Source organism: Natrix helvetica (assembly GCF_964273705.1).
Source record: "Natrix helvetica genome assembly, chromosome: 5".
Lineage (NCBI taxonomy): Eukaryota > Metazoa > Chordata > Lepidosauria > Squamata > Natricidae > Natrix > Natrix helvetica.
In genome coordinates this window covers 141,972,380-142,000,319 of record NC_138551.1, presented here as the reverse complement: position 1 = coordinate 142,000,319, position 27,940 = coordinate 141,972,380, and the positions used below count along the sequence as shown (strand labels likewise).

The 27,940-nt window shown below is 49.9% G+C and overlaps 1 protein-coding gene across 3 annotated transcripts in view; it reads left to right on the top strand.

The window, feature by feature from the left end:
- The window catches only part of MTHFR (methylenetetrahydrofolate reductase), a 39,254-nt gene extending 12,859 nt beyond the window's left edge, over positions 1-26,395 (top strand). For all 3 annotated transcript variants that reach the window (XM_081954635.1, XM_081954636.1, XM_081954634.1), the window contains 8 exons: positions 2,379-2,572; positions 3,913-4,163; positions 5,531-5,665; positions 7,692-7,872; positions 10,653-10,835; positions 14,877-14,978; positions 18,287-18,406; positions 25,005-26,395. In XM_081954635.1, coding sequence (XP_081810761.1) covers positions 2,379-2,572; positions 3,913-4,163; positions 5,531-5,665; positions 7,692-7,872; positions 10,653-10,835; positions 14,877-14,978; positions 18,287-18,406; positions 25,005-25,220 — 1,382 coding nt within the window. In that variant the 3' untranslated portion in view covers positions 25,221-26,395. The remainder of the gene's footprint in view (positions 1-2,378; positions 2,573-3,912; positions 4,164-5,530; positions 5,666-7,691; positions 7,873-10,652; positions 10,836-14,876; positions 14,979-18,286; positions 18,407-25,004) is intronic.
- The last annotated feature ends 1,545 nt before the right edge of the window (positions 26,396-27,940 follow it).

Genomic DNA, 27,940 nt, shown 5'->3' with positions numbered 1-27,940 from the left:
TCGGGCCCATCACAGAGAAGGCCCTACTCCTGGGCGTCGCCCGCTGGCACTGCCTAGTGGACAGCACCCGGAGGAGTCCCTCCCTGTGAGAGCGAATCGGCCGCAGGGATGTATGGGGCAGGATGCGATCCCGCAGGTAGCTAGGTCCTGTGCCATGGAGCGCTTTAAAGATGATAGTCAACACCTTGAAACGCACCCGAAAAGCCACAGGTAGCTAGTGCAGCCCGCGCAGGAGAGGTGTTACATGGGAGTATCTGGTACCTCCCATAATTGCCCGCGCGGCCGCGTTCTGGACCAACTGCAGCCTTCTGGTGCATCTCAAGGGAAGCCCCATGTAGAGAGCATTGCAATAGTCCAGTCGGGACGTCACTAGCGCATGGGTGACTGTGTGCAGGGCGCTCCGGTCCAATAGGATTTTCTGTGGGAAAGGAGTCCCATTTGGCTCACTGAGCGTTTAACGTTGCAGACCCCTGCTCTTAAGAAAACCAGATGGCCCGGCCACTCAGCATGCAAGTTTCCAGAGGGAGATTCGTGAATTTCACCCAGGTTTCGACGTTTAATTCAGAAACCTCCCTTCTCCTGGATTCTTCCTGGGTCCCGGTTGACGTCTGGGGAAAAAGAGGAAGAAGCTTTGAGACCAAGAAAATCAGGGTCTCTGCTTCCGGAGGAGTCCGAGTGGAGGAAAATAAAGGCGAGGTCCCAAGTTTGACCCAAATCAAATCCTGTAAAACAAGTTTCTCCTAGCAAGTCAAGGTGGCTGTGAATTACGCAGAGGATATTTTTGATAAGAATGTTGGAAGAAATGTTCTTCTGGGTTCAGTTGCAAGTGGAGGAAAAGACACTGGAAACATGGAGGCTGCTTGGAAAGATGGTTTTAATGGTGGACAGGGCCACATGGCTTGTGCTCCTGAACAGAAAAGGGGGACCACATGTTTCCAGATGTTGGGTGAAGAAGAAAAAGAGAGAGAGAGATGCTGAAAGTCCCTGGTTTTATGCCCTCTCTGGCCTTTGATCTTGAGCTTGTATTCTGATTGGTTTTTTAGACTCCCATGGGGCTATGCAGGGCCAACTGTCTAGGTCAGGGGTGTCCAAACTTGGGAACTTTAAGACTTGTGGACTTCAACTCCCAGAATTCCCCAGCCAGCCATGTCCACAAGTCTTAAAGTTCCCAAGTTTGGACACCCCTGCTCTAGATAGTCTAGGTTTTGAGTCCAGGTTTGGTTGAGCATTGCTTCTTCCCAGGTGCCCTGTGGTGAGATCGGTAAAAGGCTAATACTATCGTGCCTTACTCCCATCACCCTGGAGCTGAAGGTGGGAGATCTTTGTTATGTAGAATAGACTGGCTCGGGCTTTTTAATGGCCCATTGACAAAGGTGAGGGCTATTAAGAGCGAGTCTCTTTCCTGCCCCAAAAACATGTTTCTCCATTTCTGATCCAGGGAAATAGAATATTCTGCCTTTTCAGTATTTCCCAGGATATTTCATTTTCTAGGAGTGGGGGGTGGGTTTTAACTTCCTACGGTGCCTTGGAAAATAGCTTGACCCCTCTCCTCTCTATGGAAGCCCCTCAAATATTGGAAGACTGCCATCCTGTCTCCCCTGGTCCTTCACTAGACTAGCGAACCATTCATTGTATGTTTTAGCCTCCAGTCCCTTCATCATCTTGGTTGCTCTTCTCTGCACTTTTTTATGCCAGCGATGGCGAACCTTTTTTGGCTCGCGTGCCACAAGTGGGGGGAGCGCAGGGGGGTCGTGTGCGGGCATGCCGCACCCATAATGCAATGCGCGACACCCCCCCCAGTGCGCATGCGCGCACAACGCGCAACCCCCCCCATTTTTACATGCTTTTTTCGCCCTCCCCAGGCTCCAGAGACTTTATAGGAGCCTGGGGAGGGCGAAAAGAGCCTCCCCCGCCCCCCTGGAGGCCCTCCGGAGGCTTCAGGGACCATCCAGAGGCTTCCCTCAAGCCTTCGGAACGCTTAAAAGTCACTTCTGGTTTGCTCGGAGGGTGGTTTTAAGCGTTCCGAAGGCTTCAGGGAAGCCTCCGGACAGTCCCTGAAGCCTCCGGGGGGGCGGGGGAGGCTCTTTTCGCCCTCCCCAGGCTCCTATAAAGCCTCTGGAGCCTGGGGAAGGTGAAAAATAGCTTTTAAAAAGGTGAACTCGCGTGCCCTGACAAATGGCTCCACGTGCCACTTGTGGCACGCGTGCCATAGGTTCGCCATCACTGTTCTAGAGTCTCAACATCTTTTTTTATAGCCTGCATATAAAACAATGGCAAGAGAGCTAAAAACAAAAGGATTGTGGCTTTCTAGGAGAGGGGTGGGTTATAACTTCCTACAAGAACTGAAGCTCACTGTTTTCTCTTCTTTTATTTTGGAGGTTATCCTGGGGGACACCCCGAGGCCGAGAGCTACATCGATGACTTGAAACACCTCCAGGAAAAAGTGTCCGTGGGAGCGGATTTTGTCATTACCCAGCTTTTTTTCCGGACGGAGACCTTCCTCAAATTTCTAACGGACTGCCATGCCATCGGCATCAGCTGCCCCGTGGTGCCGGGCATATTCCCCATCCAGGTAAAGGTGTCCCGCATACATAACCAATTTTGTTGTATTTAAGTAGAACGACAATAAAGATTATCCTATACAGATAGTCCTCAAACGACAACTATCCATTTTAAGGACCGTTGGGAGGTTACGCCAGCACGGATAAAAGTGACTGATGACTGGTTTTTCACACTTAGCGACCGTCGCAGCATCCCCATGGTCGCGTGAGCAAAATTGGCAACTGACTCATATTTACGACGGTTGTAGTGATTTCCACCTTTGGCGACTTTCTAACAAGAAAAGTCAGTGGGGAAGGCCAATTCACTTAACAACCGGGTTACTAAGGGATCAAGTGCAGCAATTCACTTAACAACGGCGGTAAAGAAAGTGGTGTAATGGGACCAAACGGACTTAAGAGCTGTCTCGCTTCGCCCCAGAAATTTTGTGCTCAATTGTGGCCATAAGTCGAGAATTACCTGCGCTATAATAGGTAAAGGTAAAGGTTGCCCTCGCGCATATGTGCTCTTTGTTCCCAACTCTAGGGGGCAGTGTTCATCTGTTTCCAAAGTGCCAGCGCTGTCCGAAGACGTCTCCGTGGTCATGTGCCCGGCATGACTCAACGCCGAAGGCGCACGGAACGCTGTTACCTTCCCACCAAAGGTGGCCCCAATTTTTCTACTTGCATTTTTACGTGCTTTCAAACTGCTAGGTTGGCAGAAGCTGGGAGAAGGAATGGGAGCTCACTCTGTTACGCGGCGTTAGGGATTCGAACCGCTGAACTGCCGACTTTTCTGATGGACAAGCTCAGGGTCTTTAGCCACCGTGTCCCCTGCACTATAATAGAGCAACTCTATTAAAAGTGATGCAGTGGCTCAGGGTCTTAAGACGGTGAGCTTCTTGATCAGAAAGGTCAGCGGTTCAAATCCCTAGCACCGCGTAACGGAGTGAGCTCCCGTGACTTGTCCCAGCTTCTGCCAACCTAGCAGTTCAAAAGCATGTGAAAAATGAAAGTAGAAAAATTAGGAACCACCTTTGGTGGGAAGGTAACAGCTTTCCGTGCGCCTTTGACGTTTAGTCATGCCAGCCACATGACCACGGAGATGTCTTTGGACAGCGCTGGCTCTTTGGCTTTGAAACGGAGATGAGCATCGCCCCCTAGAGTCAGGAACGACTCGCACATATGTGCGAGGGGAATCTTTACTTTAACACCACATTTAGAGTCCCCTTGAACCACAAGATGGGCGGTAAATGAATTTGATAAATAAAGAAATAATTTCAGGCAATCTCTCTGTCAGTGTTTCCCAACTCTAGCCATTTAAAGAGATGTGTAGGCCTTTCAACCCTCAGCCGGCCATCTTGGTTTCTTTCAGGGTTATCACTCTCTGCGCCAGCTTGTGAAGCTCTCAAAATTGGTGGTGCCTCAGGAAATCAAGGACGTCATTGAGCCCATCAAGGACAACGATGCGGCCATCAGGAACTACGGCATTGAACTGGCCGTCCAGATGTGCCGAGAACTCTTAGACAGCGGCCTGGTCCAAGGTCTGCATTTCTACACCCTGAACCGCGAGGTGGCTACCATGGAGATCCTCCGACGGTTGGGCCTCTGGAAAGAAGACCCAAGGTGGGTCTGTCCAGAAGGTGGGATGGCCGGATACCTGCGGCTCAGCCTCGGCTTGGTGAACAAGCCCCAATGGTCTCCTTTCCAATCCCCGTTGAGCCACAAATCATGGTTAATTACCCTAATGTCTGGATTGGCCTATTCCACGGAGCCAAACCCAGATGAGGAATTTGGTCTTGGCTATTTTAAGACTCCATACTTGGCCACTTGAAGACTTTGTGGACTTCAACTCCCAGAATTCGATCTGGCTGGGGAATTCTGGAAGTTGAAGTCCACAAGTCTTCAAATTGGCCCAGTTTCTGTGGAATTCTGGGAGTTGAAGTCTATGAAGACTTAAAGTGGGCATGTTTCTTTGGGAATTCTGGGAGTTGAAGTACGCAAGTCTTAAAGATGGCCCAGTTTCTGTGGAATTCTGGGAGTTGAAGACCCCAAAGTCTTAAAAATGGCCAAATTTCAGGGGAATTCTGAGAGTTGAAGTCTATGAAGACTTAAAGTGGGCACGTTTCTGCGGAATTCTGGGAGTTGAAGTACGCAAGTCTTAAAAATGGCCCAGTTTCTGTGGAATTCTGGGAGTTGAAGTCTGTGAAGACTTAAAGTGGGCACATTTCTTTGGGAATTCTGGGAGTTGAAGTACGCAAGTCTTAAAGATGGCCCAGTTTCTGTGGAATTCTGGGAGTTGAAGACCACAAAGTCTTAAAAATGGCCAAGTTTCAGGGGAATTCTGAGAGTTGAAGTCTATGAAGACTTAAAGTGGGCACGTTTCTGCGGAATTCTGGGAGTTGAAGTACGCAAGTCTTAAAGATGGCCCAGTTTCTGTGGAATTCTGGGAGTGGAAGTCCACATGTGGAATTCTGGGAGTTGAATTCCACAAAGTCTTAAAAATGGCCAAGTTTCAGGGGAATTCTGGGAGTTGAAGTCCACCAGTCTTAAAGTGGCCAAATTTCAGGGAATGGTGGGAGTTGAAGTCCACAAAGTCTTAAAGTGGCCAAGTTTGGAGATCTCTGTCCTTGGCTATGAATAATAATACTAATAATGAATAATAATTCATTAATACCTTTGACCTCCCTTCCCCGTTAAGCTGAGTTTGGAGTCAGCTTGCTTTAAAAAATGCCACTGTTGACATCCAGGAGAAGTCAGGGTAGATTGCAAAATACAAATTAAGAAAAACAGAACCAAAATTTCAAACCCCCGAGGGAAGAGTCCAAACTAGACTTATCCATTTCACAACTAACGGTAGTTCAGGATAGCCCTTCCTTTTCCATCATGGTTAGTGAGGTCAAGATGAGGTACCTTTAAAAAAAACCTGGAAAAGTCTGATCCAAAGTTTGAAACGTTTTTAATTTTCCTGGCCCTGATATTCTCCATGCCAGGCGTCCCTTGCCATGGGCAGTCAGTGCTCACCCCAAACGGCGCGTCGAAGACGTCCGGCCTATTTTCTGGGCTTCCCGGCCGAAGAGCTACATCTATCGGACGCAGGAGTGGGACGAATTCCCCAATGGACGATGGTAAGTGTAGTGCTCTTGCCTGTTGACGCAAAACGAAATAGCTTGTTCTGGAAAACAATCGCGCTTAAAACCAATTCACGTCAGCTCCTTATTCAGGATTTGGTTGTCGGATTCTGTTTTTATCCCTGCGACCAATTCGCTCCCACAGGGAGGGACTCCTCCAGGTGCCGTCCACTAAGCAGTGCCAACGGGCGGCGCCCAGGAGTAGAGCCTTCTCTGTGATGGGCCCGACCCTCTGGAATGATCTCCCCCTCGATATCAGAACCACTACTGACCTCCGCTCCTTCCGTAAGAAACTCAAGACCCACCTGTTCCAATTAGCTGGCCTAGCCCATTTATAGTCCCATTTTTATCCTCCTGGCAATTATTTTATTCTGGGGTAGTTTTTAGGGGTAGATTTTAATGTATCTCTAATTTTTAATTTTAATTATTATTGTACAGTTTGTATGTTGCCTCCTCCATCTATATGTATTTATATTGTGTTTTAATATGACTGTACACCATCCCGAGTCCCTTCGGGGAGAGGGTGCGGTTTATAAATTAAATAAAAGTTAAAGTTAAAGTTTTATATACATCATATATAATCCCCCAATTTTTAGCATAAATTATACATAGGTAGTCCTCGACCTACAACCACAGTGGGTTGATTTCTGGTTAGCCTATTTCAGAATAAATTTCAGAATAACAGAACTGGAAGGGATCTTGGAGGTCTTCTAGTCCAACCCCCTGCTTAGGCAGGAAACCCTGCACCACTTCAGACAAATGGTTATCTAATCTCTTCTTAAAACTTCCAATGTTGGAGCATTTACAACTGTGATGCAAACGTTTCATTGGGTGAGATTTCTAGACCTGTGCCTAAGTTTTGCAGAAATACAATACAATGCAATAGTAGAGTTGGAAGGGACCTCGGAGGTCTTCTAGTCCAACCCCCTGCCTAGGCAGGAAACCCTCTACCGTTTCAGGCAAATGGCTATCCAACATCTTCTTAAAGACTTCCAGTGTTGGGGCATTCACAACTTCTGGAGGCAACTTCTGTTCCACTGATTAATTGTTCTAACTGTCAGGAAATTTCTCCTCAGTTCTAAGTTGCTTCTCTCCTTGATTAGTTTCCACCCGTTGCTTCTTGTTCTACCCTCAGGTGCCTTGGAGAATAGTTTGACTCCCTCTTCTTTGTGGCAGCCCCTGAGATATTGGAACACTGCTATCATGTCTCTCCTAGTCCTTCTTTTCATTAAACTAGACATACCCAGTTCCTGCAACCGTTCTTCATATGTTTTAGTCTCCAGTCCCCTAATCATCTTTGTTGCTCTTCTCTGCACTCTTTCTAGAGTCTCCACATCTTTTTTACATCGTGGCGACCAGAACTGAATGCCGTATTCCAAGTGTGGCCTTACCAAGGCATTATAAAGTGGTATTAACCCTTCACGTGATTTTGATTCTATCCCTCTGTTGATGCAGCCTAGGACTGTGTTGGCTTTTTTGGCAGCTGCTGCACACTGCTGGCTCCTATTTAAATGGTTGTCCACTAGGACTCCAAGATCCCTCTCACAGTTACTACTACTGAGCAAGGTACCACCTATACTGTACCTGTGCATTTTGTTTTTCTTGCCTAAATGTAGAACCTTACTCTTGTCTACTGTCTACTCTGTATGAGGCAGTTTTGCTTGCTACTCTCAAATGGCTGCTTCTGCCCTGCCTCACAGGCAGCCTAGCTTTCGTGCCAAGATATTTCTGTGCATGTCTCTGTACTTCGTACGGAGTACAAGTCCTCTGTATTTCTCACAGCCCAGCCTGCAATCCAAAGGGAGGCTACCAACAACTCATCTTTGGGGAAAAAAGCAGCAGCAAGTCTTATTGTTTTCCAACGCTCCCTAGATTGTTTTCACATATTTATGAATTAATCTGTAGTTAACTCATTAATTTAAACCTTAATTTAAAGGCAACAATCGACCAAGGCGATTGAGAATTTCCTACGTTGGTTTTTCTGTCTCTTCACCCTCTTGCCAATTCTCCCCCAAATCTCCAGGGGCAACTCTTCGTCCCCCGCCTTTGGGGAGCTGAAAGACTACTACCTTTTCTACTTGAAGAGCAAATCCCCCCGGGAAGAACTCCTGAAGATGTGGGGAGAAGAGCTGACCAGCGAGGAGAGCGTCTACGAAGTCTTCAGGTGCTACATCGCTGGAGAGGCCAACAGAAATGGACACAAGGTGAGCATTCATGAAAAGCATGGACATGTTCTGGTGAAAGAAGAAGAAAGATGGATGTTGGCCATGAGAAGACAAAGCCAAAGTTGGCTGCTTTGTTGTAGAGTTCCCTTCTCCAGCCGTGTGTCTCAACCTTGGCCGCTGGTATCTAAAACCAGATAAGTTATCTAAAATGTATAAAGCAGCGGTGGGCGCACATGGGCAGACCATTAAAACTGTCAAAGAAACATGCCGCAGTGACCGGGGCATGGTGAGCCTGCAGTCCTTGCAGTTTGGCGACCCAATCGCAATTTCCATTACTAGTTCTCCCGAACTGGTGCGAAACGGTAGCAACCCACCTCTGGTATAATGGTATGTCAAAAAATTATGGACTGGACTGGACACTAGACTAGACTAGAATATAATAGAGATTAGACTAGACTAGACACTAGACTACTAGACACGTCACTAGGCTAGACACGACACTAGACATGACTCTAGACACAACACAACACTAGACTAGACACTAGACTATAGACTACACTAGACTAGAGAATAGACTAGAGAATAGACTATAGACTACACTAGACTAGAGAATAGACTAGGCACTAGACTAGAGACTAGATACTACACGACACTAGACACAACACAACACTAGACTAGACACGACACTAGACTATAGACGAGAATAGACTAGAGAATAGAGAATAGACTAGAGAATAGACTAGAATAGACTAGACTAGGCTAGACTAGACACGACACTAGACTAGACACTAAACTTCCGTGTTTCCCCGAAAATAAGAGAAGGTCTTACATTCTTTTGACACCCCCCCCACCCCAAATTTTGCTTGGGCCTTATTCTCGGGGGGGAGGGGTCTTATTGGTTTGGGGTTGCCGAGTGGCTGCTCTCTTGCGAGCGGGCGCCCGAAGAGCCGGGCACAACCTCAGGAGCAATTGGCTGTGTTGCGCTGTCACAGCAGCGCAACAAAGCCGCCATGAGGTGACCACACTCATGAGCAGCCGCCCAGCAACCCCCCTTTCTAGCCGGGCAGAGCGCCACTCACTGACCCAGTCATATCCCAAAGGCGCTAAGCCACATTGCACTCTGCCCGGCTGGAAAGAGAGGTTGCGCGAGCACTTGTTCTGCCTCTAGCTCGCGTGCCTCACAGCTTCACCATGTCCAACTCTCCCTGCAGGGCTGGGCTAGGGTGCCGCTGCCGCCGTGGCCCTGCTGCCACCGCTGCTCTACTGCCGCCACCGCCGCCATGCTCCGAGCATAACCGGCTTCCAAACTCCGGAGATCCGCTGCCGAGACTTCCGGCAGCGGCCGCTCTGGGACTACGCTCTATGGTTGTGTGCTAGCTGTGGGAAGACTCTCTGTCCCACCAGAGTCTTCCAACAGCCAGCACACAACCATAGAGCGTAGTCCCAGAGCAGCCGCTGCTGGAAGACTCAGCAGCGGATCTCTGGAGTTTGGAAGCCTGTTATGCTTGGAGCATGGTGGCAGCGGGGCCATGGCGGCAGTGGCAGCGGGGCTGTGGTGGCTGCGGCGCCCTGGCCCAGCCCTGCAGGGAGAGCTGGGTATGTTGAGTCTGGGAGTCACATGAGCTGGAGGCAGAACAAGTGCTCGGGCAACCTCTCTTTCCAGCCGGGCAGAGCGTCACACGGCTTAGCGCCTTTGGCATATGACTGGGTCGGTGAGTGGCGCTTTGCCCGGCTAGAAAGGGGGGTTGCCGGGCAGCTGCTCGTGAGAGCAGCAGCCCGGCAATCCCCCACTTCAGCTGGGCACAGTGCCACCCACCAACCCAGCGGTATCCCAAAGGTGTCAAGCAATGTGAGCGCCTTTGCCGCCCCTCCTCCCGGCTCCTGCGGCTTTGCGCCTTCGGGATATCGCTAGGTTGGTGAGTGGCGCTCTGCCTGGCTGGAGGGGTGGGTGGGTTGTCCAGGAGGCTTATTATTGGGGGAGGACGTATATTTTTGCCCACAGGCAAAATATGGCATGGTCTTATTATCAGGACATGTCGTAATTTCGGGGAAACATGGTAGACTAGACACTAGACTAGACACTAGATTAGACTAGAGTAGAGACTAGACTAGACTAGAGGCTAGACACTAGACTAGACTAGAGAATAGACTAGACACTATAGAGGCTAGACTAGAGAATAGACTAGTCACTTCAGAAGCTCTCAGTGTCCATAAAAATATATATTCCTCAAGAATCGTAAGATACAACACTTAGTGATAGTCATAGGATACTAAATAAGCAATCAAAATCACACTAGGAAACTAAATAAAACAATTTAAATCTTAAGACACAAGCAACATGGTTACAGTCATAAGTGGGAGGAGATAGGTAATAGGAAGGGTGAGAAGAAGAATAGTAACACGGTCTTAGTAGACAATTCGACAGTGTTGTGGGAATTATTTGCTTAGCAGAGGGATGGCATGGGGGAAAACTATCCTTGTGTCTAGTTGTCTTGGTGTGCAGGGCTCCATAGCATCGTTTTGAGGGTAGAAGTCGAAACAATTTATGTCCAGGATGTGAGAGGTCTGTAGATATTTTCACAGCCCCCTTTTTGACTCGTGCCGGATACAGGTCCTCAATACTGCAGGTTGGGGGTAATTATTTTTTTCCACAGTTCTAATTATCCTCTGAAGTCTGTGTCTCTCTTGTTGGGTGGCGGAGCCAAACCAGACATTTATAGAGGTGCAGGGAATTCTGGGAGTTGAAGTCCACCCGTCTTCCAAAGTTGATGAGAGAAACACACTTCTACAGCTTTTAATGCATGGTCCTTTTCCTCAAGGTCACCTGTTTGCCATGGAACGATGACCCTCTGGCCGCTGAGACCAACCTCATGAAGGACGAGCTGGTTAAAGTCAACCGGAGAGGCATCCTGACCATCAACTCCCAACCTAACATCAACGGAAAGCCTTCCACGGACCCCATCGTGGGTTGGGGACCAGAAGGTGGCTACGTCTTCCAGAAGGTAGCTGCTCTGACCGAGGCTTCCCCGGTAGCACGAAGCCGAGTCCTCACCCCAATAAACCCCTTTTATTTAATTGAGAGTGAATTCCTCTCCAGCAAAGTCTTTCCTCTCCCACAATCTTTCAAGATAGTTCACAATTAGTGACCTTTATCAGGCGAGAGTGGAGAGTGGCCAGGCCGATATCTTTCAGACGCTGCAATACTTGGCAAGAATGCAGGGATGAACTAATGGCCTCCTGCAAACTCCACTCCCCTTTCGCTCCTCTTTTATTCCCTCTGGGAGGGGCCATTCACCGTCCACTTGTGGCCTTACTCCCAAGTTGACCCTTGTTCCTTAACTGTTCCCTTCCTCTGGCAGCTCTGCACATGCGCACACTGGGAACAGGCTCCGGCTGTTCGTCTCCCTCACTGATATCCGACTCCGAAGGCAGCTGATAACTGTCAGATGGCCCTGGCCCCATCTCTGCCTCTGACACAGAGCCCTCATCAGAGCCTTCCCCAGACTCCAGGACTGGCCCATCTTCCTCCCCAACCTCCTCACTGTCCGAATCTACTGCCAGCTCCACTGTCCGCTGGCGGGCCACAAGAGTAGCCTCCTTAATCAACTTGGTTGATTATTTCTGTCCCATTGGGTCAGTCTTGATCCCTGGGAAAACTCTCTTTTGGAAGTGGTTGGCCGTTGCTTGCTCCCGGGGCTGAGAAAGAGGGACCGGCATAAGGTCTCCTGGCTGGTTTTGGACCTAAGGAGAGAGAAGCTCAAACCTCAAGCAACCACCCATTCAGAAGACCAGGGAAGAGGGGATTTTGAGTCTTAAAATCATTCGAGCGAGATTAAACAGTAGCACAGAGAATAAACAGTATTAGAGAACCTCGTGTGGGTCAACAGAGGATAATCAGCCCCCTTGAATTTTAAGCTCATTTGCAAGCCTGTTTTTGCTGCTGGGAGGTCCATGAATGACACCCCAGAGTGAAGCCCTAGAGAAGACAGCAATAGGTTGTCCCAAGCTACCCATAGCAATAGCACTTAGACTTATATACCGCTTCACAGTTGTTTTTACAGCTCTCTCTAAGCGGTTGACAGAGTCAGCCTCTTGCCCCCCAACAATCTGGGTCTTCATTTTACCCACCTCGGAAGGACGGAAGGCTGAGTCAACCTTGAGCCTGGTGAGGATCGAACTCCTGACAGTGGGGAGAATTAACCTGCAATACTTCACTCTAACCACTGGGAAGGAAGGAAAGAAGGAGGGAAGCAAGCAAGCAAGCAAGCAAGCAAGCAAGCAAGGAAGGAAGGAAGGAAGGAAGATAGCAATAGCACCTAGACTTACATATCGCTTCACGGTGTTTTTGCAGCCCTCTCTAAGCGGTTGACAGAGTCAGCCTCTTGCCCCCAACAATCTGGGTCTCATTTTACCCACCTTGGAGGGATGGAAGGCTGAATCAACCTTGAGCCAGTCAGGATCGAACTCCCGGCAGTGGGCAGAGTTAGCCTGTAATACCACATTCTAATCAATGGGAGGGAAAAAAGGAAGGAAGGAAGGGAGATAGCAATAGCACTTAGACTTATATACCACTTCACAGTTGCTTTTACAGCCCTCTCTAAGCGGTTTGCAGAGTCAGCCTCATTGCCCCCAACAACCTGGGTCCTCATTTTACCCACCTCGGAAGGATGGAAGGCTGAGCCACCCTTGAGTCTGATGAGATTCGAACTGCCAAATCTCAGGCAGCCGACTCTTAGTATCATGCAGTACTGCACTCTAACCACTGCGCCACCGTGGCTCTTCCATGCTGGCAGTCTCCTCCCCTTATTAAAACGACTCGCGAAAAAGCAGTTACAACCCAGCCGCGCGGTGAATATGGGCTCCACTGCATGCGAATCCCCCCCTCCCCTCCGTAATTCCCAACATCAAACCACGCACCCCCCGCCCAAGAATTGTGTTCTCCCTGCCTCTCTCCTTACAGCCTAATGAAATTTTTAAAAAAGCTCACCGCTTAAATACCTTTTACAATACGCACAGAGAGAGAAGCCGTGTTCGCCCAACACCCTTGAAGTAGGAAAAGGGAAGGACACAGGCCAAGCACTCCAGTGTAGGAAACAGTTTATTATGCATAAGGACCGAACAAAGATAAAACAGCTTGTCCGGACCCCGAATGATTATCATAAACAGGGTTTTATACCCCACATTACGTATACAGTTGCTGATTGCTACATTTGACATATATGGTCCTAATAGGAACTGGAAAATGCTTCATATAGATATTTGGTTACAGTTAATGACAGAAAAGAGAGTTACACACACCCTTAACTAACCTCGGCTAGGATTATTATTTGAGTTTGTCGGTTGTGAAAACCGAGATTGTTTTGGGCGGGTCAGCAAATTGGGAACCCAGACCATTGGAAGCAGCAACTGGAAAATATATATATATTTAATTTAGGTTTCTTAAAAATGGTGGCTGCTTGTGAAGTTGTTTCAACCTCATCGACTTTAAGCTGTGTGGACAGAAGGGAAATCGCTGTCCAGACACCTGGGTCATACTATCATATGTGGTGGCCGTGTGCGGAAGCAAAAAAATATGGGACGAAAATACAAAAGTGATTGGAAAAGATGACAAAGCATCACGTCGACTTAAAACCAGAAATATTTTGGGTTGGGGATTTTGCCCGAAACGTATAGTAAAGAGAAGGCATATTTAATTATACATGTATTATACTGCGGCTAGAATTGTATTTGCACAAAACTGGAAGAGTGAAGAGATCCCTTCCCAGGGAGAATGTGATTAGGAAAATATTAGAATGTGCAGAAATCAATAGATTAACACTGGCTATCAAAGAGAAAGAACAAACCGAATACTATATGACGGGGACGGCCCAAACTGCAACTCAAAACCCATTTATTTATCGCAAAGTGCCGACATTGCAATTTAACCTGAATAATGAGGTTTAAAATAATGATAAACAAGGCAGAATTCTGCTAATTGTTCTAAGCAAAATGTGATAAATGCACTTTTTTCCCCTGCTTTTGAAATATTACGTTTATCAACAATAAAAAAAGAAAACGTTTGTAATATCATTTCTCTCTTTCCCTCCCTCTCTTTCTCCTTCTCTTTCTCTCTCTCTCTCCCTCTCTCTTTCCCTCCCTCTCTTTCTCCCTCTCTCTTTCCCTCCCTCTCTTTCTCCCTCTCTCTTTCTCCCTCTCTCTTTCCCTCTCTCTTCCCCTCCCTCCCTCTCTCCCTCCTGTGGGAGAAATGCGATGGAGCTGGGCAACAGCATACGTGCCCACAGAGAGGTCTCTAAGTGACACCTCTGGCACGAGTGCCATCGGTTTGCCACCACTGCTGTATGACATACAGTTATTTTATGGATGGTTGCGGAACAAAAACAGAAGCCAGAAAGAAATGGAGATTAGCGAAACATAGAAAATAAGTTTAAGACGAAGATGTGTAAACAATGTGATTTTTTTACTACCGTGTTTCCCCGAAAATAAGACAGGGTCTTTCTTTTGATCTCTGAAATAAGCACTTGGCCTTACTTTCGGGGAGGTCTTATTATTTTTGAGGTGCAGGAGGCGGCAAGGGTGGTCACCTCATGGCTACTGCTGTGTTGCTATATTTTTAGGGAGGGCTTATTTTGGGGGGAGGGCTTATTTTAGTGCATGCACTCAAAAGCTGGATTGGGCTTATTATCCGGGGAGGTCTTATTTTCGGGGAAACAGGGTAATATGTCTGATAAGAGTGTTGTGTTTAATATTACTATGATATTCTTTATTAGAAGATAGGTTAACCGGGAGAAATGAATAGGTTTATTATGCTTATTATTATTATTATTGTCAGATTAGAGAATCGGTATCGATGTAATAAATAAATACTGCGAAGTTTGATTCCTATTGCACAGAGGTATTTGTACTCAGACGATAACAATGTTTAATGGAAGATGAAATGTTTACATTAAAAAAAATTATATATAAGAAGAAGAGAAATTGCTGTCCTATTCTCTCCTCTGCTCTCTCCCTCCCCCTCCCCCTCCCCGCCCCCCCCCCCATTACAGGCTTACCTGGAGTTTTTTACTTCCACCGAGAACATCAAAGCTCTTCTCACAGTTCTGAAAAAATACGGACAGCGGGTGAATTACCATATCGTCAACGTGAAGGTATTCTGGAATTTCTCAGGCCAGCCCCCCCTCCCCCCCAAAAAACTTTGGGGCACAAGGGACCGGTTCCGTGGAGAGAGGTGTTTTTCACGGACCGGAGGGAAACGTGGTTTTCCGTGCTGTCTGCATCTCACGGATGGGGCTTCGCTTGTTTGCGTGGTCCGGTTTCTGGAATGCTGTGGCCTAGTGCTGGTCCACGGGGGACCTCTGTCTTTTGATCCCCCTCAAAAGCAAGCATCTCCCATTGATCGGAAAATAGGATCAGCTCAGCTCGGCATGATTAGAAAAATAATAGCAGGATAACAGAGTTGGAAGGGACCGTTCTTCCTATGTTTTAGCCTCCAGCTCCCTTATCATCTTGGTTGCTCTTATCTGCATTCTTTCTAGAGTCTCAACATCTTTTCTCTAGTGCGCTGCTTGGGGAATCCAAGCATGGGATAACTTTGTCCAATAGCCTAGACCAGTGGTGGGCAACCTTTTTTTTCAACTGAGCCAAATCTCGCCAAAACCACGATTGAAATTTATTTTGAGAGCCACATTTTTAAAACCGAAAATACATAGGATGGTACACTGCTTTTAGTTTCAAAAACTCTGGCATTTGAAGCACGCAAGTTTTAAAGCTGTCAAGTTACAAGATCCTTGCATCCCTAACCCTTTAGGAAAAAAACCCCAAGGGGTCTTCAAACCTGACAGCTTTAAGACTTGTGGACTTCAACTCCCAGAATTCCTCCTCCAGTCATGTTGGCTCAGGAACTCTGGCATTGAAGCATGCAAGTCTTAAAGCTGTCAAGTTGCAAGACCCTTGCACCCCTAACCCTTTAGAAAAAAAAACCCCAGGGGTCTTCAAACCTGACAGCTTGAAGACTTGTGGACTTCAACTCCCAGAATTCCTCCTCCAGTCATGTTGGCTCAGGAACTCTGGCACTGAAGCATGCAAGTCTTAAAGCTGTCAAGTTGCAAGACCCTCGCACCCCCAACCCTTTAGAAAAAAAAAACCCAGGGTCTTCAAACCTGACAGCTTGAAGACTTGTGGACTTCAACTCCCAGAATTCTGAGAATTGAAGTCCACCAGTCTTAAAACAGCCAATTGTTACCTCTTAAAACTCCCCCATTGGTGGAGCCCCAAGAAGCGAGGAGGGAGAAAAAGAGACGGAGGCCAAGGAGCTTCCCCCCCGCCCCCTCCCAGCAAAAATCTAACCGGGGAGCCCGGCGGGCAGTAGCAAATTAGCCGATCACGCACGTGGCGTGATCGGCTAATTTGCTACTGCCCGCCCGGCTCCCCGGTTAGATTTTTGCTGGGAGGAGGCGGGGGGGGGAGCTCCTTAGCCTCCGTTTCTTTTTCTGCCTCCTTGCTTCTCGTCCCCGCCCGACTTCAGGATCCTCCACGCGGCGTGATCGGCTAATTTGCTTCTGCCCGCCCGGCTCCCCGGTTAGATTTTTGCTGGGAGGGGGCGGGGGGAAGCTCCTTAGCCTCCGTTTCTTTTTCTGCCTCCTCGCTTCTCGTCCCCGCCCGACTTCAGGATCCTCCCTAATCATTGTGGGTCGAAAAGAAAAAAGGGAAAGGGGTGCTTGTTTTGAAGTGCCCGAGAGGAGGGAGGGTAGCGGGCGCCCGGCACACAGAAGAGCCGCATTAAAATGTGTAAAGAGCCGCGTGTGGCTCGCGAGCCGCGGCTTGCCGGCCACTGGCCTAGACCAGCGATGGCGAACCTTTTTTGGTTCGCGTGCCACAAGTGGGGGGAGCGCAGGGGGGGGTCGTGTGCGGCCGTGCTGCACCCATAATGCAATGCGTGACCCCCCACAACAGGCGCGAGCCCCCCCCCCATTTTACATGCTTTTTTTGCCCTCCCCAGGCTCCAGAGGCTTTATAGGAGCCTGAGGAGGGCGAAAAGAGCCTCCCATGCCCCCCCCGGAGCCCCCCGGAGGCTTCAGGGACTGTCCGGAGGCTTCCCTGATGCCTTCAGAGCGCTCAAAACGACCCTCCGAGCAAACCGGAAGTCACTTCCGGATTGCTCGGAGGGTCATTTTAAGCGTTCCGAAGGCTTCAGGGACCGTCCGGAGGCTTCCCTGACACATTCGGAGCGCTTAAAACGACCCTCCAAGCAAACCGATTCCGAAGGCTTCAGGGACTGTCCGGAGGCTTCCCTGATGCCTTCAGAGTGCTCAAAACGATCCTCCGAGCCGGATTGCTCGGAGGGTCATTTTAAGCGTTCCGAAGGCTTCAGGGACCGTCCGGAGGCTTCCCTGACGCATTCGGAGCGCTCAAAACGACCCTCCGAGCAAACCGGAAGTCACTTCCTAATTGCTCGAGGGTCGTTTTAAGCGTTCCGAAGGTTCAGGGAAGCCTCCGGACGGTCCCTGAAGCCTCCGGAGGGCTTCTGGAGGGGCGGGGGAGGCTCTTTTCACCCTCCCCAGGCTCCTATAAAGCCTCTGGAGCCTGGGGAGGGCGTAAAATGGCTTTAAAAAAGGGTGAAATCAGCTGGCCAGCTGGCGCATGCACGATGGCCAGCTGACAGAGCAGCGCCTCGCGTGCCCTGACAAATGGCTCCGCATGCCACCTGTGGCACACGTGCCATAGGTTCGCCATCATTGGCCTAGAGGCTGAGTTACGCAAATTGCTGGTCACGCCTCCTCTGACTGGACTGGTTTAGTTTTTTTAACTCAGTCCAGCCTAAAGAGACGCAAAATAATTCTCTCTGGGTTACTAGACAAATTCATCATTATTATTTCACAAACCCATCATTACTATTTCGGCTGGTTGCTAGACAGATTCCTCAATATTATTTCAGCTTGGATTCCACTTCACCGGATTGAGTTCCCTTCAGGGTAAATATCTCTGCAAGGGGTTCATTTCTCTTCGGTTACAGTGACGAGTGGATTTTGGCGTTCCCGGAGCCTTCGAGGCCAGGGAACCTCCTTGTTGGTCTATCATTGCAACCAAAACTGGATGTAATATTGCAAGTAGGGTCTAATAGTTGGGTGACCGCACAGCTCCTCCATGGCATTCATCTTCTTTTAACGCCCCCATAATCCCTTGCGGGGTGGAGTCTGGGCAGCGGAATGGAGCTGAGTATTTACTGGCCAGATGCTCTTCCTGTTGCCAGTGCGGAGTTTTGTTCAGCAGATATATTCTCACGGCGCTCAGAACGAGAAATATCTGCCTCTGCCTAGAATCGAACTCACAGCCTCCTGATTGTGAGGCGAGAGCTCCACCTCTCGGCCACCGCACCAGCTCTCCGTGGCACCTACAAAAAATAAACCTACGGCCACTTTTGCTCTTCGTCTTCAACATTTTCCCGTTGCTTCTTCAGGGAGAAAACGTGACCAACGCTCACGAGATGCAGCCCAACGCTGTCACCTGGGGGATCTTCCCAGGAAGAGAGATCATCCAGCCGACAGTGGTGGATCCAGTTAGTTTCATGTACTGGAAGGTAAATTTATTCCGTTTTCCCACCCGTAGATTCCTGGTTAGCCTATTTCTCACAGTCCAGCCTGCAATCCAAAGGGAAGCTACTGACGACTTGTCTTTGGGAAAAAAATAGCAGGCAGTCTTATTTCTTCCCAGCGCTCCCTAGATTGTTTTAACCCAGGGGTGTCCAAACTTGGGAACTTTAAGACTTGTGGACTTCAACTCCCAGAATTCCCCAGCCAGCCATGCTGGCTGGGGAATTCTGGGAGTTGAAGTCCACAAGTCTTAAAGTTCCCAAGTTTGGACACCCCTGTTTTAACCTATTTACGAATGAATCTGTAGTTTGATCCTCATAAATAGCACAAACCTCTTGGGGACATTTAAATTTTAAAACGTATGCAAGTAGTCCTCGATTTATAACGAAGCCTAAAATTCCTGTGGCTTGAGGGGGGACGGACGGACAGACAATTGTCCAGTGAATTCTGTCCCTTTTTACGACCTTTCTTGCCAGAGTTGTTAAGGGAATCCCTGCAGTTGTTTACGTTAGCAACACGGTTGCTCAGTGAATCTGCCTTCCTCATTGTCAGGGGGTCTCAAAAGGGGATCGCGCGAACCCAGGACACTGCGACCATCACAACTGTGAGTCAGTTACCAAGCGGCTGAATTTTGGATCACGCGACCACAGGGATCCTGCAACGGTTGTGCGAGAAATGGCCCTAAGTGCCTTTTTTCAGACCTTAGAAAGGTGTTTACGTTCGGAAACACCCCCAAAAGTTTGCAGTTTCTACGGTGATTACCGTATTTTTCAGAGTATAAGACGCACCAAGGTTTTGAAGAGGCAGATTTAAAAACCAAAAAGTTTTTGCACTCTGCAGACCTCCCAAAAACAACCTGTTTTTTGTGAAAACAGGGCCATTGTTCATTTTAAAAAAAGGGTATGGATAGCCTTTAGGAGGCTTGTAGAGTGCTCCAGGGGGCTGGGGTGGGGGACAAAAATGAGCAAAAACGGGCCCATTTTTCGCGAAAATGGGCCCGTTTTTTGTCAAAAAAAAAAAAGGACATAGATAGCCTTTAGGAGACTTATAGAGTGCTCCTGGGGGCTGGGGTGGGGGAGCAAAAATGAGCAAAAAATGGCCCTTTTTCACGAAAATGGGCCCGTTTTTTGTCAAAAAATGGGCATAGATAGCGTTTAGGAGGCTTATAGAGTGCTCCTGAGGGTTTGGGAGGGCGGCAAAATTGAGAAACAAAAACGGCCCGTTTTTTGCTCACTTCTGCCCTCCCCAACCCCCAGGAGCTCTCTGAAAGCCTCCTAAAAGCTCTGCACGGCCATTTTGGGGAAGGGGGCGGGTTTTGGGAGGCCAATGCTGTATTCAGCGTATAAGACGCACCCAGACTTTCAGCCTCTTTTTCGAGGGAAAAAGGTGCGCCTTGTACTCCGAAAAATATGGTACTTACAGGATTGAAAACTGCACCTGTTGTGGCCCGCCAGCGGAGTTGGCAGCGAGGAGGTTGGGGACGAACACAGTCCAGTCCAGACGAGGGCTCTGCGTCGGAGACAGAGAGGCAGCTAGACAGCAGTGAGGCAGAGGAACAGCTGGAGCCTGTTCCCAGTGTGCGCATGCGCAGAGCTGCCAGAAGACAAGAACAACTAAGAAAGCAGGGTCGACTTGGGAGTAAAGCCACACCTTGGAGGTGATTGGTCCCTCCCCCAGGAAAGAAAAGAAGAGTGAATGGGGAGGGGGGCTTTTGCAGGAAACAATTTGTTCCTTCGGTCGTTTCAAGAGTGGAAATCCTGTTTGACTATAAGAGACTCTGTGCCAAGTTTTGCCTTGCCCTGCGCTTGGAAACTAGTTATCTGGCAGCTCTCCGAGCGAGATAAGGTTCGTGTGGATAAACACTCCTCTGAAAGCCTGTTTGCCAAGCCTTGCTGACTGTGAATGAGAGGAATTCACAGTCGTGTAAATAAAAGGGGTTTTGCAGGGACCAAGACTCTGCTTCGTGCAGAACTCCAAATCTGGAATCTTGTAGTAACGTGAAATAGTTTTCCCACAGGTGCGGGGGGGGGGGGGGGGGAGAAAACTCCTTGACTTACAACAGTTCATTTAGTGGCCATTCAAAGTTACAATGAAAAAAAGCGAATTCTGACCATTTTCCACCTTTATGGCCTCCCCACATTTGCATGATTTACATTCAGATGCTTGACCGGCGACTCATATTTACGACGGTCGCAGAGTCCCAGGGTCGGGCTTTTGCAGCCTTCTGACAAGCCAAGTCAACGAGCAAGCCGGATTCACTTAACAACCGTGCGGCTAACTTAACAGCTGCAGCGCTGCCCTTAAGAACGGTGGCAAGACAAGGCGTAAAATGAGACAAAACTCACGTAACCAATTTCTGACGGAAATTTTGGACTCGGTTGTGGTCATAAGTTGAGGACTACCTGTATGTCAAGGTTCCAAGTTCTACATCCCATTCAATGGGATATTCCTCAAAGAACATTTTATTTGGGCATATCAAGTTGGCACAGGCTTGGTGGAAAAACGGTTCTAAGTTCCAACCAGTTTTACATCCAATTAAAAGTAACGTCACTTCCCCCCATGCTTACGGTCCAATCAGCATGTCGCCCAGTTGCTACCGTGTTTCCCCGAAAATACGACAGGGTCTTATATTTTTTTGACCCACGAAATGTGGCCTTGGGCTTATTAGAGTGGGAGGGCTTATTGTTTTGGGGTTGACAGGCGGCTGCTCCCTTGTGAGCAGGCTCCCGGAGAGCCGGGTACAGCCTCAGGGGGGAAACAGCGACGAGGTGACCGTGCTCACGAGCAGCCACCGGGCAAACCCCCTCTCCAGCTGGGCAGAGCACCATTCACTGACCTAGGGGGTATCCCTAAGGCGCCAAGCCATGTGGCGCTCTGCCTGCCCCTCCAGCTTGGCACATTCTATGGTTACGGGCAGGCTGTTATGGGCAGGCAGTGTTTTCTATGGTTATGGAGAGGCTGTTATGGGCAGGCAGTGTTTTCTATGGTTATGGAGAGGCTGTTATGGGCAAGCAGTGTTTTCTATGGTTATGGGCAGGCTGTTATGGGCCGGCAGTGTTTTCTATGGTTATGGGCAGGCTGTTATGGGCAGGCAGTGTTTTCTATGGGTATGGGTAGGCTGTTATGGGCAGGCAGTGTTTTCTATGGTTACGGGCAGGCTGTTATGGGCAGGCAGTGTTTTCTATGGTTACGGACAGGCTGCTATGGGCAAGCAGTGTTTTCTATGGTTATGGGCAGGCTGTTATGGGCCGGCAGTGTTTTCTATCAATCAATCAATCAATCAATCAAATTTTATTTGATTAGCCGCAACCCTCTCCCGAAGGACTCGGGGCGGCGTACAGTCAAAAAGATAAAATACACATAGGACACACATACATACGAAAAAACAAGGACAATTACATTTGTGCATGGAGGAGAGTAGACCTGCAAGTGAAAGACAATAAACACAGCTAAAAACACAGTTAAAACACAGTTTAAAATCCCCTAAATAAAATTGCTGAATTAAAAACCCCTCAGGAGCGTAACGAAGTTATGGTTGGGCCAGGCCAGATATTTGAAAAAGGTGGGTCTTGAGCTTAACACGGAAGGAGCGGAGGTCTGTAGTGGTCCTAATATCCGGGGGGAGGTCATTCCACAGGGCTGGGCCCGCCACAGAGAAGGCTCTGCTCCTAGGCGCCGCCCCATGACATTGTCTAGTGGACGGCACCTGGAGAAGTCCCTCTCTGTGCGAGCGAATAGGTCGTAGGGATGTATGGGGCAGAATACGGTCCCGGAGGTAACTAGGTCCTGAGCCATGGAGCGCTTTAAAGATCGTAATCAAAACCTTGAAACGCACTCGATAGACCACAGGAAGCCAGTGCAGCTCGCGCAGGTGTGGTGTCACATGGGAGTACCTGGTGCTCCCCATAATCACCCGCGCGGCCGCATTCTGGACCAACTGTAGTCTCCGAGTGCATTTCAAGGGAAGCCCCATGTAGAGAGCGTTACAGTAGTCCAGGCGAGACGTCACCAGCGCATGGGTGACTGTGCGTAGAGCGTCCCGGTGCAATAGGGGGCGCAATTGGCGCACCAGGCGAACCTGATGGAACGCCCCCCTGGCCACAGCTGTCACATGTTCATCCATGGACAGCTTGGCATCCAGGAGGACGCCCAAATTGCGCGCCCGCTCCACGGGGGCAAGTTGAATGCCCCCAATGGCCAGAGATGGAATTATCTGGTTGAACCGGGGAGCCGGAACCCACAGCCACTCCGTCTTGGAAGGGTTGAGCCTGAGTCGGTTGTCATCCATCCAGACCCGTACGGCTTCCACACACCGGGACATCACTTCGACGGCCTCGTTGGGGTGGTTCGGGGTGGAAATGTACAGCTGAGTATCATCAGCGTACAGGTGGTATCCCACCCCAAAACCACGGATGATCTCACCCAGCGGCTTCATGTATGTGTTGAACAGGAGTGGCGAGAGGACCGACCCCTGTGGCACCCCACAGATGAGGGGGCTTAGGGTCGACCTCTGCTCTCCTGCCAACACACGTTGCGTCCTGCCGGAGAGGTAGGAGCCGAACCACCGCAAGACGGTGCCCCAGATCCCCAACCCCTCCAGTCGGTGCAACAGGATACCATGGTCGATGGTATCAAAAGCCGCCGAGAGGTCTAATAGGACCAGGATAGAGGAACAGCCCCTATCTCTGGCCCTCCAGAGATCGTCTACCAACGCGACCAAGGCCGTCTCAGTGCTGTGCCCAGGGCGAAAGCCGGACTGGCGCGGGTCTAGATAATCTATGGGTATGGGCAGGCTGTTATGGGCAGGCAGTGTTTTCTATGGGTATGGGCAGGCTGTTATGGGCAGGCAGTGTTTTCTATGGTTATGGGCAGGCTATTATGGGCAGGCAGTGTTTTCTATGGTTACGGACAGGCTGTTATGGGCAGGCAGTGTTTTCTATGGTTATGGACAGGCTGCTATGGGCAGGCAGTGTTTTCTATGGTTATGGGCAGGCTGTTATGGGCAGGCAGTGTTTTCTATGGTTATGGGCAGGCTGTTATGGGCAGGCAGTGTTTTCTATGGTTATGGACAGGCTGCTATGGGCAGGCAGTGTTTTCTATGGTTATGGACAGGCTGTTATGGGCAGGCAGTGTTTTCTATGGTTATGGGCAGGCAGTGTTTTCTATGGTTATGGGCAGGCTGCCGGATCATACAGCACACTCCTAGAGCGGCCGCTGCTGGAAGAATCGGAAGCCGACTTCCGGAGTTTGGAAGCCGGAGAAGAAGTTTTGCTCGGAGCTCAGCGGCTGCTGCAAGGACAGCTGGCCCAGGGCATGGTGGGGCTGGGAGGCATGCGAGCTGGGGGCGGAACAGGCACTCGCGCAACCCCCCCTCTCCAGACGGGCAGAGCTCCATGCACTAGGGGGTATCCCGAAAGTGCCAAACTGCGGGAGCTGGGTGTGTGTGTGTGAGCTGAGCGCCACATGGCTTGGCGCCTTAGGGCTACTCCCTAGGTCAGTGAATGGTGCTCTGCCCGGCTGGAGAGGGGGTTTGCCGGGTGGTTGCTTCACCCCTAAGGCTCTTTGGGAGCCCGCTCGCAAGGGAGCAGCTGCCTGGCAACTCCCCCCTCCAGCCAGGCAGAACGCCACTCCCCAACCTTGCGGTATCCCGAAGGTACCAAGCAACGTGAAAGCCTTTCTTCCGCCCCCCCCAGCTCCCGCGGCTTGGCGCCTTCAGGATACCGCTAGGTCAGTGAGCGGTGCTCTGCCTGGCCAGAGGGAGGGGTTGTCGTCCCGGGGTCTTATTTTCAGGGGAGCTTATATTTTTTGCCCACCCGAAAAATGTGGCAAGGCTTTAGTTTCAGGAGATGTTATATTTTTGGAGAAACACGGTAGGTGACCTCAGTCTCCACCTTTTGAACACCTGCACCGACGTCTTTGGTTCCCAGGGGAAACAGTTTTATTGAGGCTACAATACCCTAGCTATCTCTACGCCTCCCCACCCCCACTCCCTAACCTCTGAGCCCCAGGCTGTGTCAGCCCTGAAGCCTTGAGAAGAGAAACCTCCCAAAAGGAAAGCGACACAAAGAAAATGGCCGCAATTAGGCCAACTTCACGGTTTGGCTCTGTATTCCCGTGATGGAGAGCCACGCCCGCTGAGCATGCACGCGGGGGGGGGGGGCATGGGAGGGTGGATGCTCGCATTGCATTTTGGGCTTCCCACAGCACCACCAGGCCCGGTTTGGCTTCCAGGTTAGTGCAGGAGGTCTTCCAGGCCCAAAGCCTCCCGCACCAACCTGGAAGCCAAAAATGGCCGGGGGGGAGGAAAGGGGGGTGCATGCACAGGGGCGGGGTTTTGCGCACACGTTCAGGGGGCAGACCACACATGGGGGGTGATGTGCGCATGTGGGGGGGGGGCACGTATATGGGCACATGCCCGCAGTCGCTTGCTCTTTTGGCCCACGGCGACAAAAAGCGTAGCCATCACTGCTGTATTCATTTTGGGAACTGCGCCCGAGCTGACTCCTGTGTTCGAGCCTTGCCGTCTTCTGCTGCCTAAGGCCTCTTCACATGGCTAACCCTAACCCTGCTCTCTCCCGTGGGCAGGACGAGGCCTTCGCCTTGTGGATCGAGCAGTGGGCGAAGCTGTACGAAGACGAATCGCCTTCCCGTATGATCGTCCAGTACATTCACGACAACTACTACCTGGTCAACTTGGTGGACAACGACTTCCCCTTGGAGAGCTGTCTCTGGCAGGTCTTGGAGGACACCTATGAGCAGTTGAACAGCCCAGGAGAGGAAGTGAAGATCTCTGGATTTTGAAACGGGGACTCAAACACTTTTTACCTCCATCACAACCAATGGCAGCTAAGAAATCCCAGCAGATTCTGCTGGTTTTTCCAGTTTTTTTTTTTTTAAATAAGATTTTTGATGACCGGTGCTCCAAACCAGCGGCCCCCAGCTTGGCGCCCTATCCTGGTGTGTGTGTGTGTGTGTGTGTGTGTGTGTGTGTGTCAGGCGCACGCTCACAGCTCCGACAGAGCTTTGCACCCGAGTAGAGGGCGTTTGAGCAAAGGGCAGCTCCCCTCGCACGAAGGAAGGCCGCTTGCACTCGTGTGCAAAGCTTCCTTTCGCACGGAGATTGGCGCGTGGATGCAAGCCCCCCCGTCCCCCACTGCTCACGCCCGTACGCCTTCCACTCGTGTTAAGTGGAGCTTCGCGTGCAAAGCATCACCATCGTCTTTGGACTGTAAAACGCACCGATGGATAAGACGCACCAAGATTTCGAAGACGTAGTAAGTAAGGGGGGAAAATGTTTTTGCCTACCCCCAGCCCCTAGGGGGCACTCTGCAGGCTTCAGCAGGGCTGGGGGAAGACAAAAATGCCCCCCGTTCTTGCGAAAAATGGGCCCTTTTTTTGCAAAAACGGAGGCATTTTTACCTTCCTCCAGTCCTGCTGAAGCCTGCAGAGTGCCCCCTAGGGGCTGGGGGAAGGCAAAAAACCCTCCATTTTTGCAAAAATGGCCTGTTTTTCGCCCATTTTTTTGCAAAAATGGGATGCGGGAGACCAAAAATGGCTATATTCGGTGTATAAGACGCCCCATTTCCACGTTCTTTTTTGGGGGGAAAGGTGCGTCTTATACTCCGAAAAATATGCTACTTGCCTATCACTCGTGTTAAGTGGAAGTACACATTTGCTCGTTTCTCCGGCGGCCCGGCTTTGAACAAGCTGTGGCCCGGTAGTGCGCCATGGCCCAAGAGTTGGGGACCCCCCTTCTCTAAATTTCCTAAAGACCAGCACGGCCGTCTTGGCTGAGACTTTGCGATCCACCCCTCTTTTTAGTACACCCACTCCCCACACCTATTTATATTGATTTTTGTAAGAGGCATCGAGAATTACCTTCCTTTTTTTTTTGTTTCGGGGTGGTGGGAAGAGTGACAGCCAGTGGAATCTTTGTAAAGGGATGAAAAATGAAATAAAATGACTCAAACGTATAACGTCCCTGGGCGTGGTCTCACAAGGGGAATGGCTTTGTCGGAAGGCGGCGTCTTTGGGGGTCTCCGATGCTTAGGAAATGTTTGCTCCCCCCCCCCGCCTAACAGAAAGGGCACCGAGCCCACCTGTCTTAGAATAGCAGAGTTGGAAGGTACCTTGGAGGTCATCCAGTCCAACCCCCTCCTGCCCAAGTAGGAGACCCTACATCATTTCGACAAATTGAACTCCAGTCTCTTCTTGAAAGCTTCCAGGGATGAAACTCCCACAACTTCTGAAGGCAACTTCTGTTCCATGGGTTGATTGTTCTCCCTGTCAGAAACTTCCTCCTTATATCCAAGTTGAATCTCTCCTTGGTCATTTTCCATCCATTATTCCTTGTCTGACTTTCAGGTGCTTTGGAAAATAGCTTGACCCCCTTCCTCCTCTCTGTGGCAGCCCTTCAAATATTGGAAGATGCTCTCCTGTCTCCCCTGGTCCTTCTCTTCACTAGACTGGCCAGGCCCAGTTCCTGCAACCGTTCATCCTATGTTTTAGCCTCCAGTCCCCTCATCATCCTGGTTGCTCTTCTCTGCACTTTTTCTAGAGTCTCAACATCTTTTTTATAGTGTAGGGCAGTGTTTCTCAAACTTGGCGACTTTAAGTCCTGTGGACTTCAACTCCCAGAATCCTGAGAATTCTGGGAGTTGAAGTCCACAGGACTTAAAGTCGCCAAGTTTGAGAAACACTGGTGTAGGGACCAAAGCTGGATGCAGGATTCTAGGTGTGGCCTTACTAAGGCTTTGTAGAGTGGTGTTAGTACCACTCTTGTTCTTGATTGTATCTAGTCATTTTTTTTTACTACCGGTTCGGTGAGTGTGGCTTGGTGGGCATGGCAGGGGAAGGATACTGCAAAATCCCCATTCCCTCCCCACTCCAGGGGTAGGATACTGCAAAATCTCCATTCTCTCCCCACTCCAGGGAAAGGATATTGCAAAATCCCCATTCCCTCGCCACTCCAGGGGAAGGATACTGCAAAATCTCCATTCCCTGCCCACTCCAGGGGAAGGATACTGCAAAATCCCCATTCCCTCCCCACTCCAGGAGAAGGATACTGCAAGATCCCCATTCCCTCCCCACTCCAGAGGAAGGATACTGCAAAATCCCCATTCCCTCCCCACTCCAGGGGAAGGATACTGCCAAATCCCCATTCCCTTCCCACTCCAGGGAAGGATACTGCAAAATCTCCATTCCCTCCCCACTTCGGGGGAAAGAATATTGCAAAATCCCTATTCCCTTCCCACTCCAGGGGAAGGATACTGTAAAATCTCCATTCCCTCCCCACTTCGGGGGAAAGAATATTGCAAAATCCCTATTCCCTCCCCACTCCAGGGGAAGGATACTGTAAAATCCCCATTCCCTCCCCACTCCAGGGGAAGGATACTGTAAAATCCCCATTCCCTCCCCACTCCAGGGGAAGGATACTGTAAAATCCCTATTCCCTCCCCACTCCAGGGGAAGGATACTGTAAAATCCCCATTCCCTCCCCACTCTAGGGGAAGGATACTGTA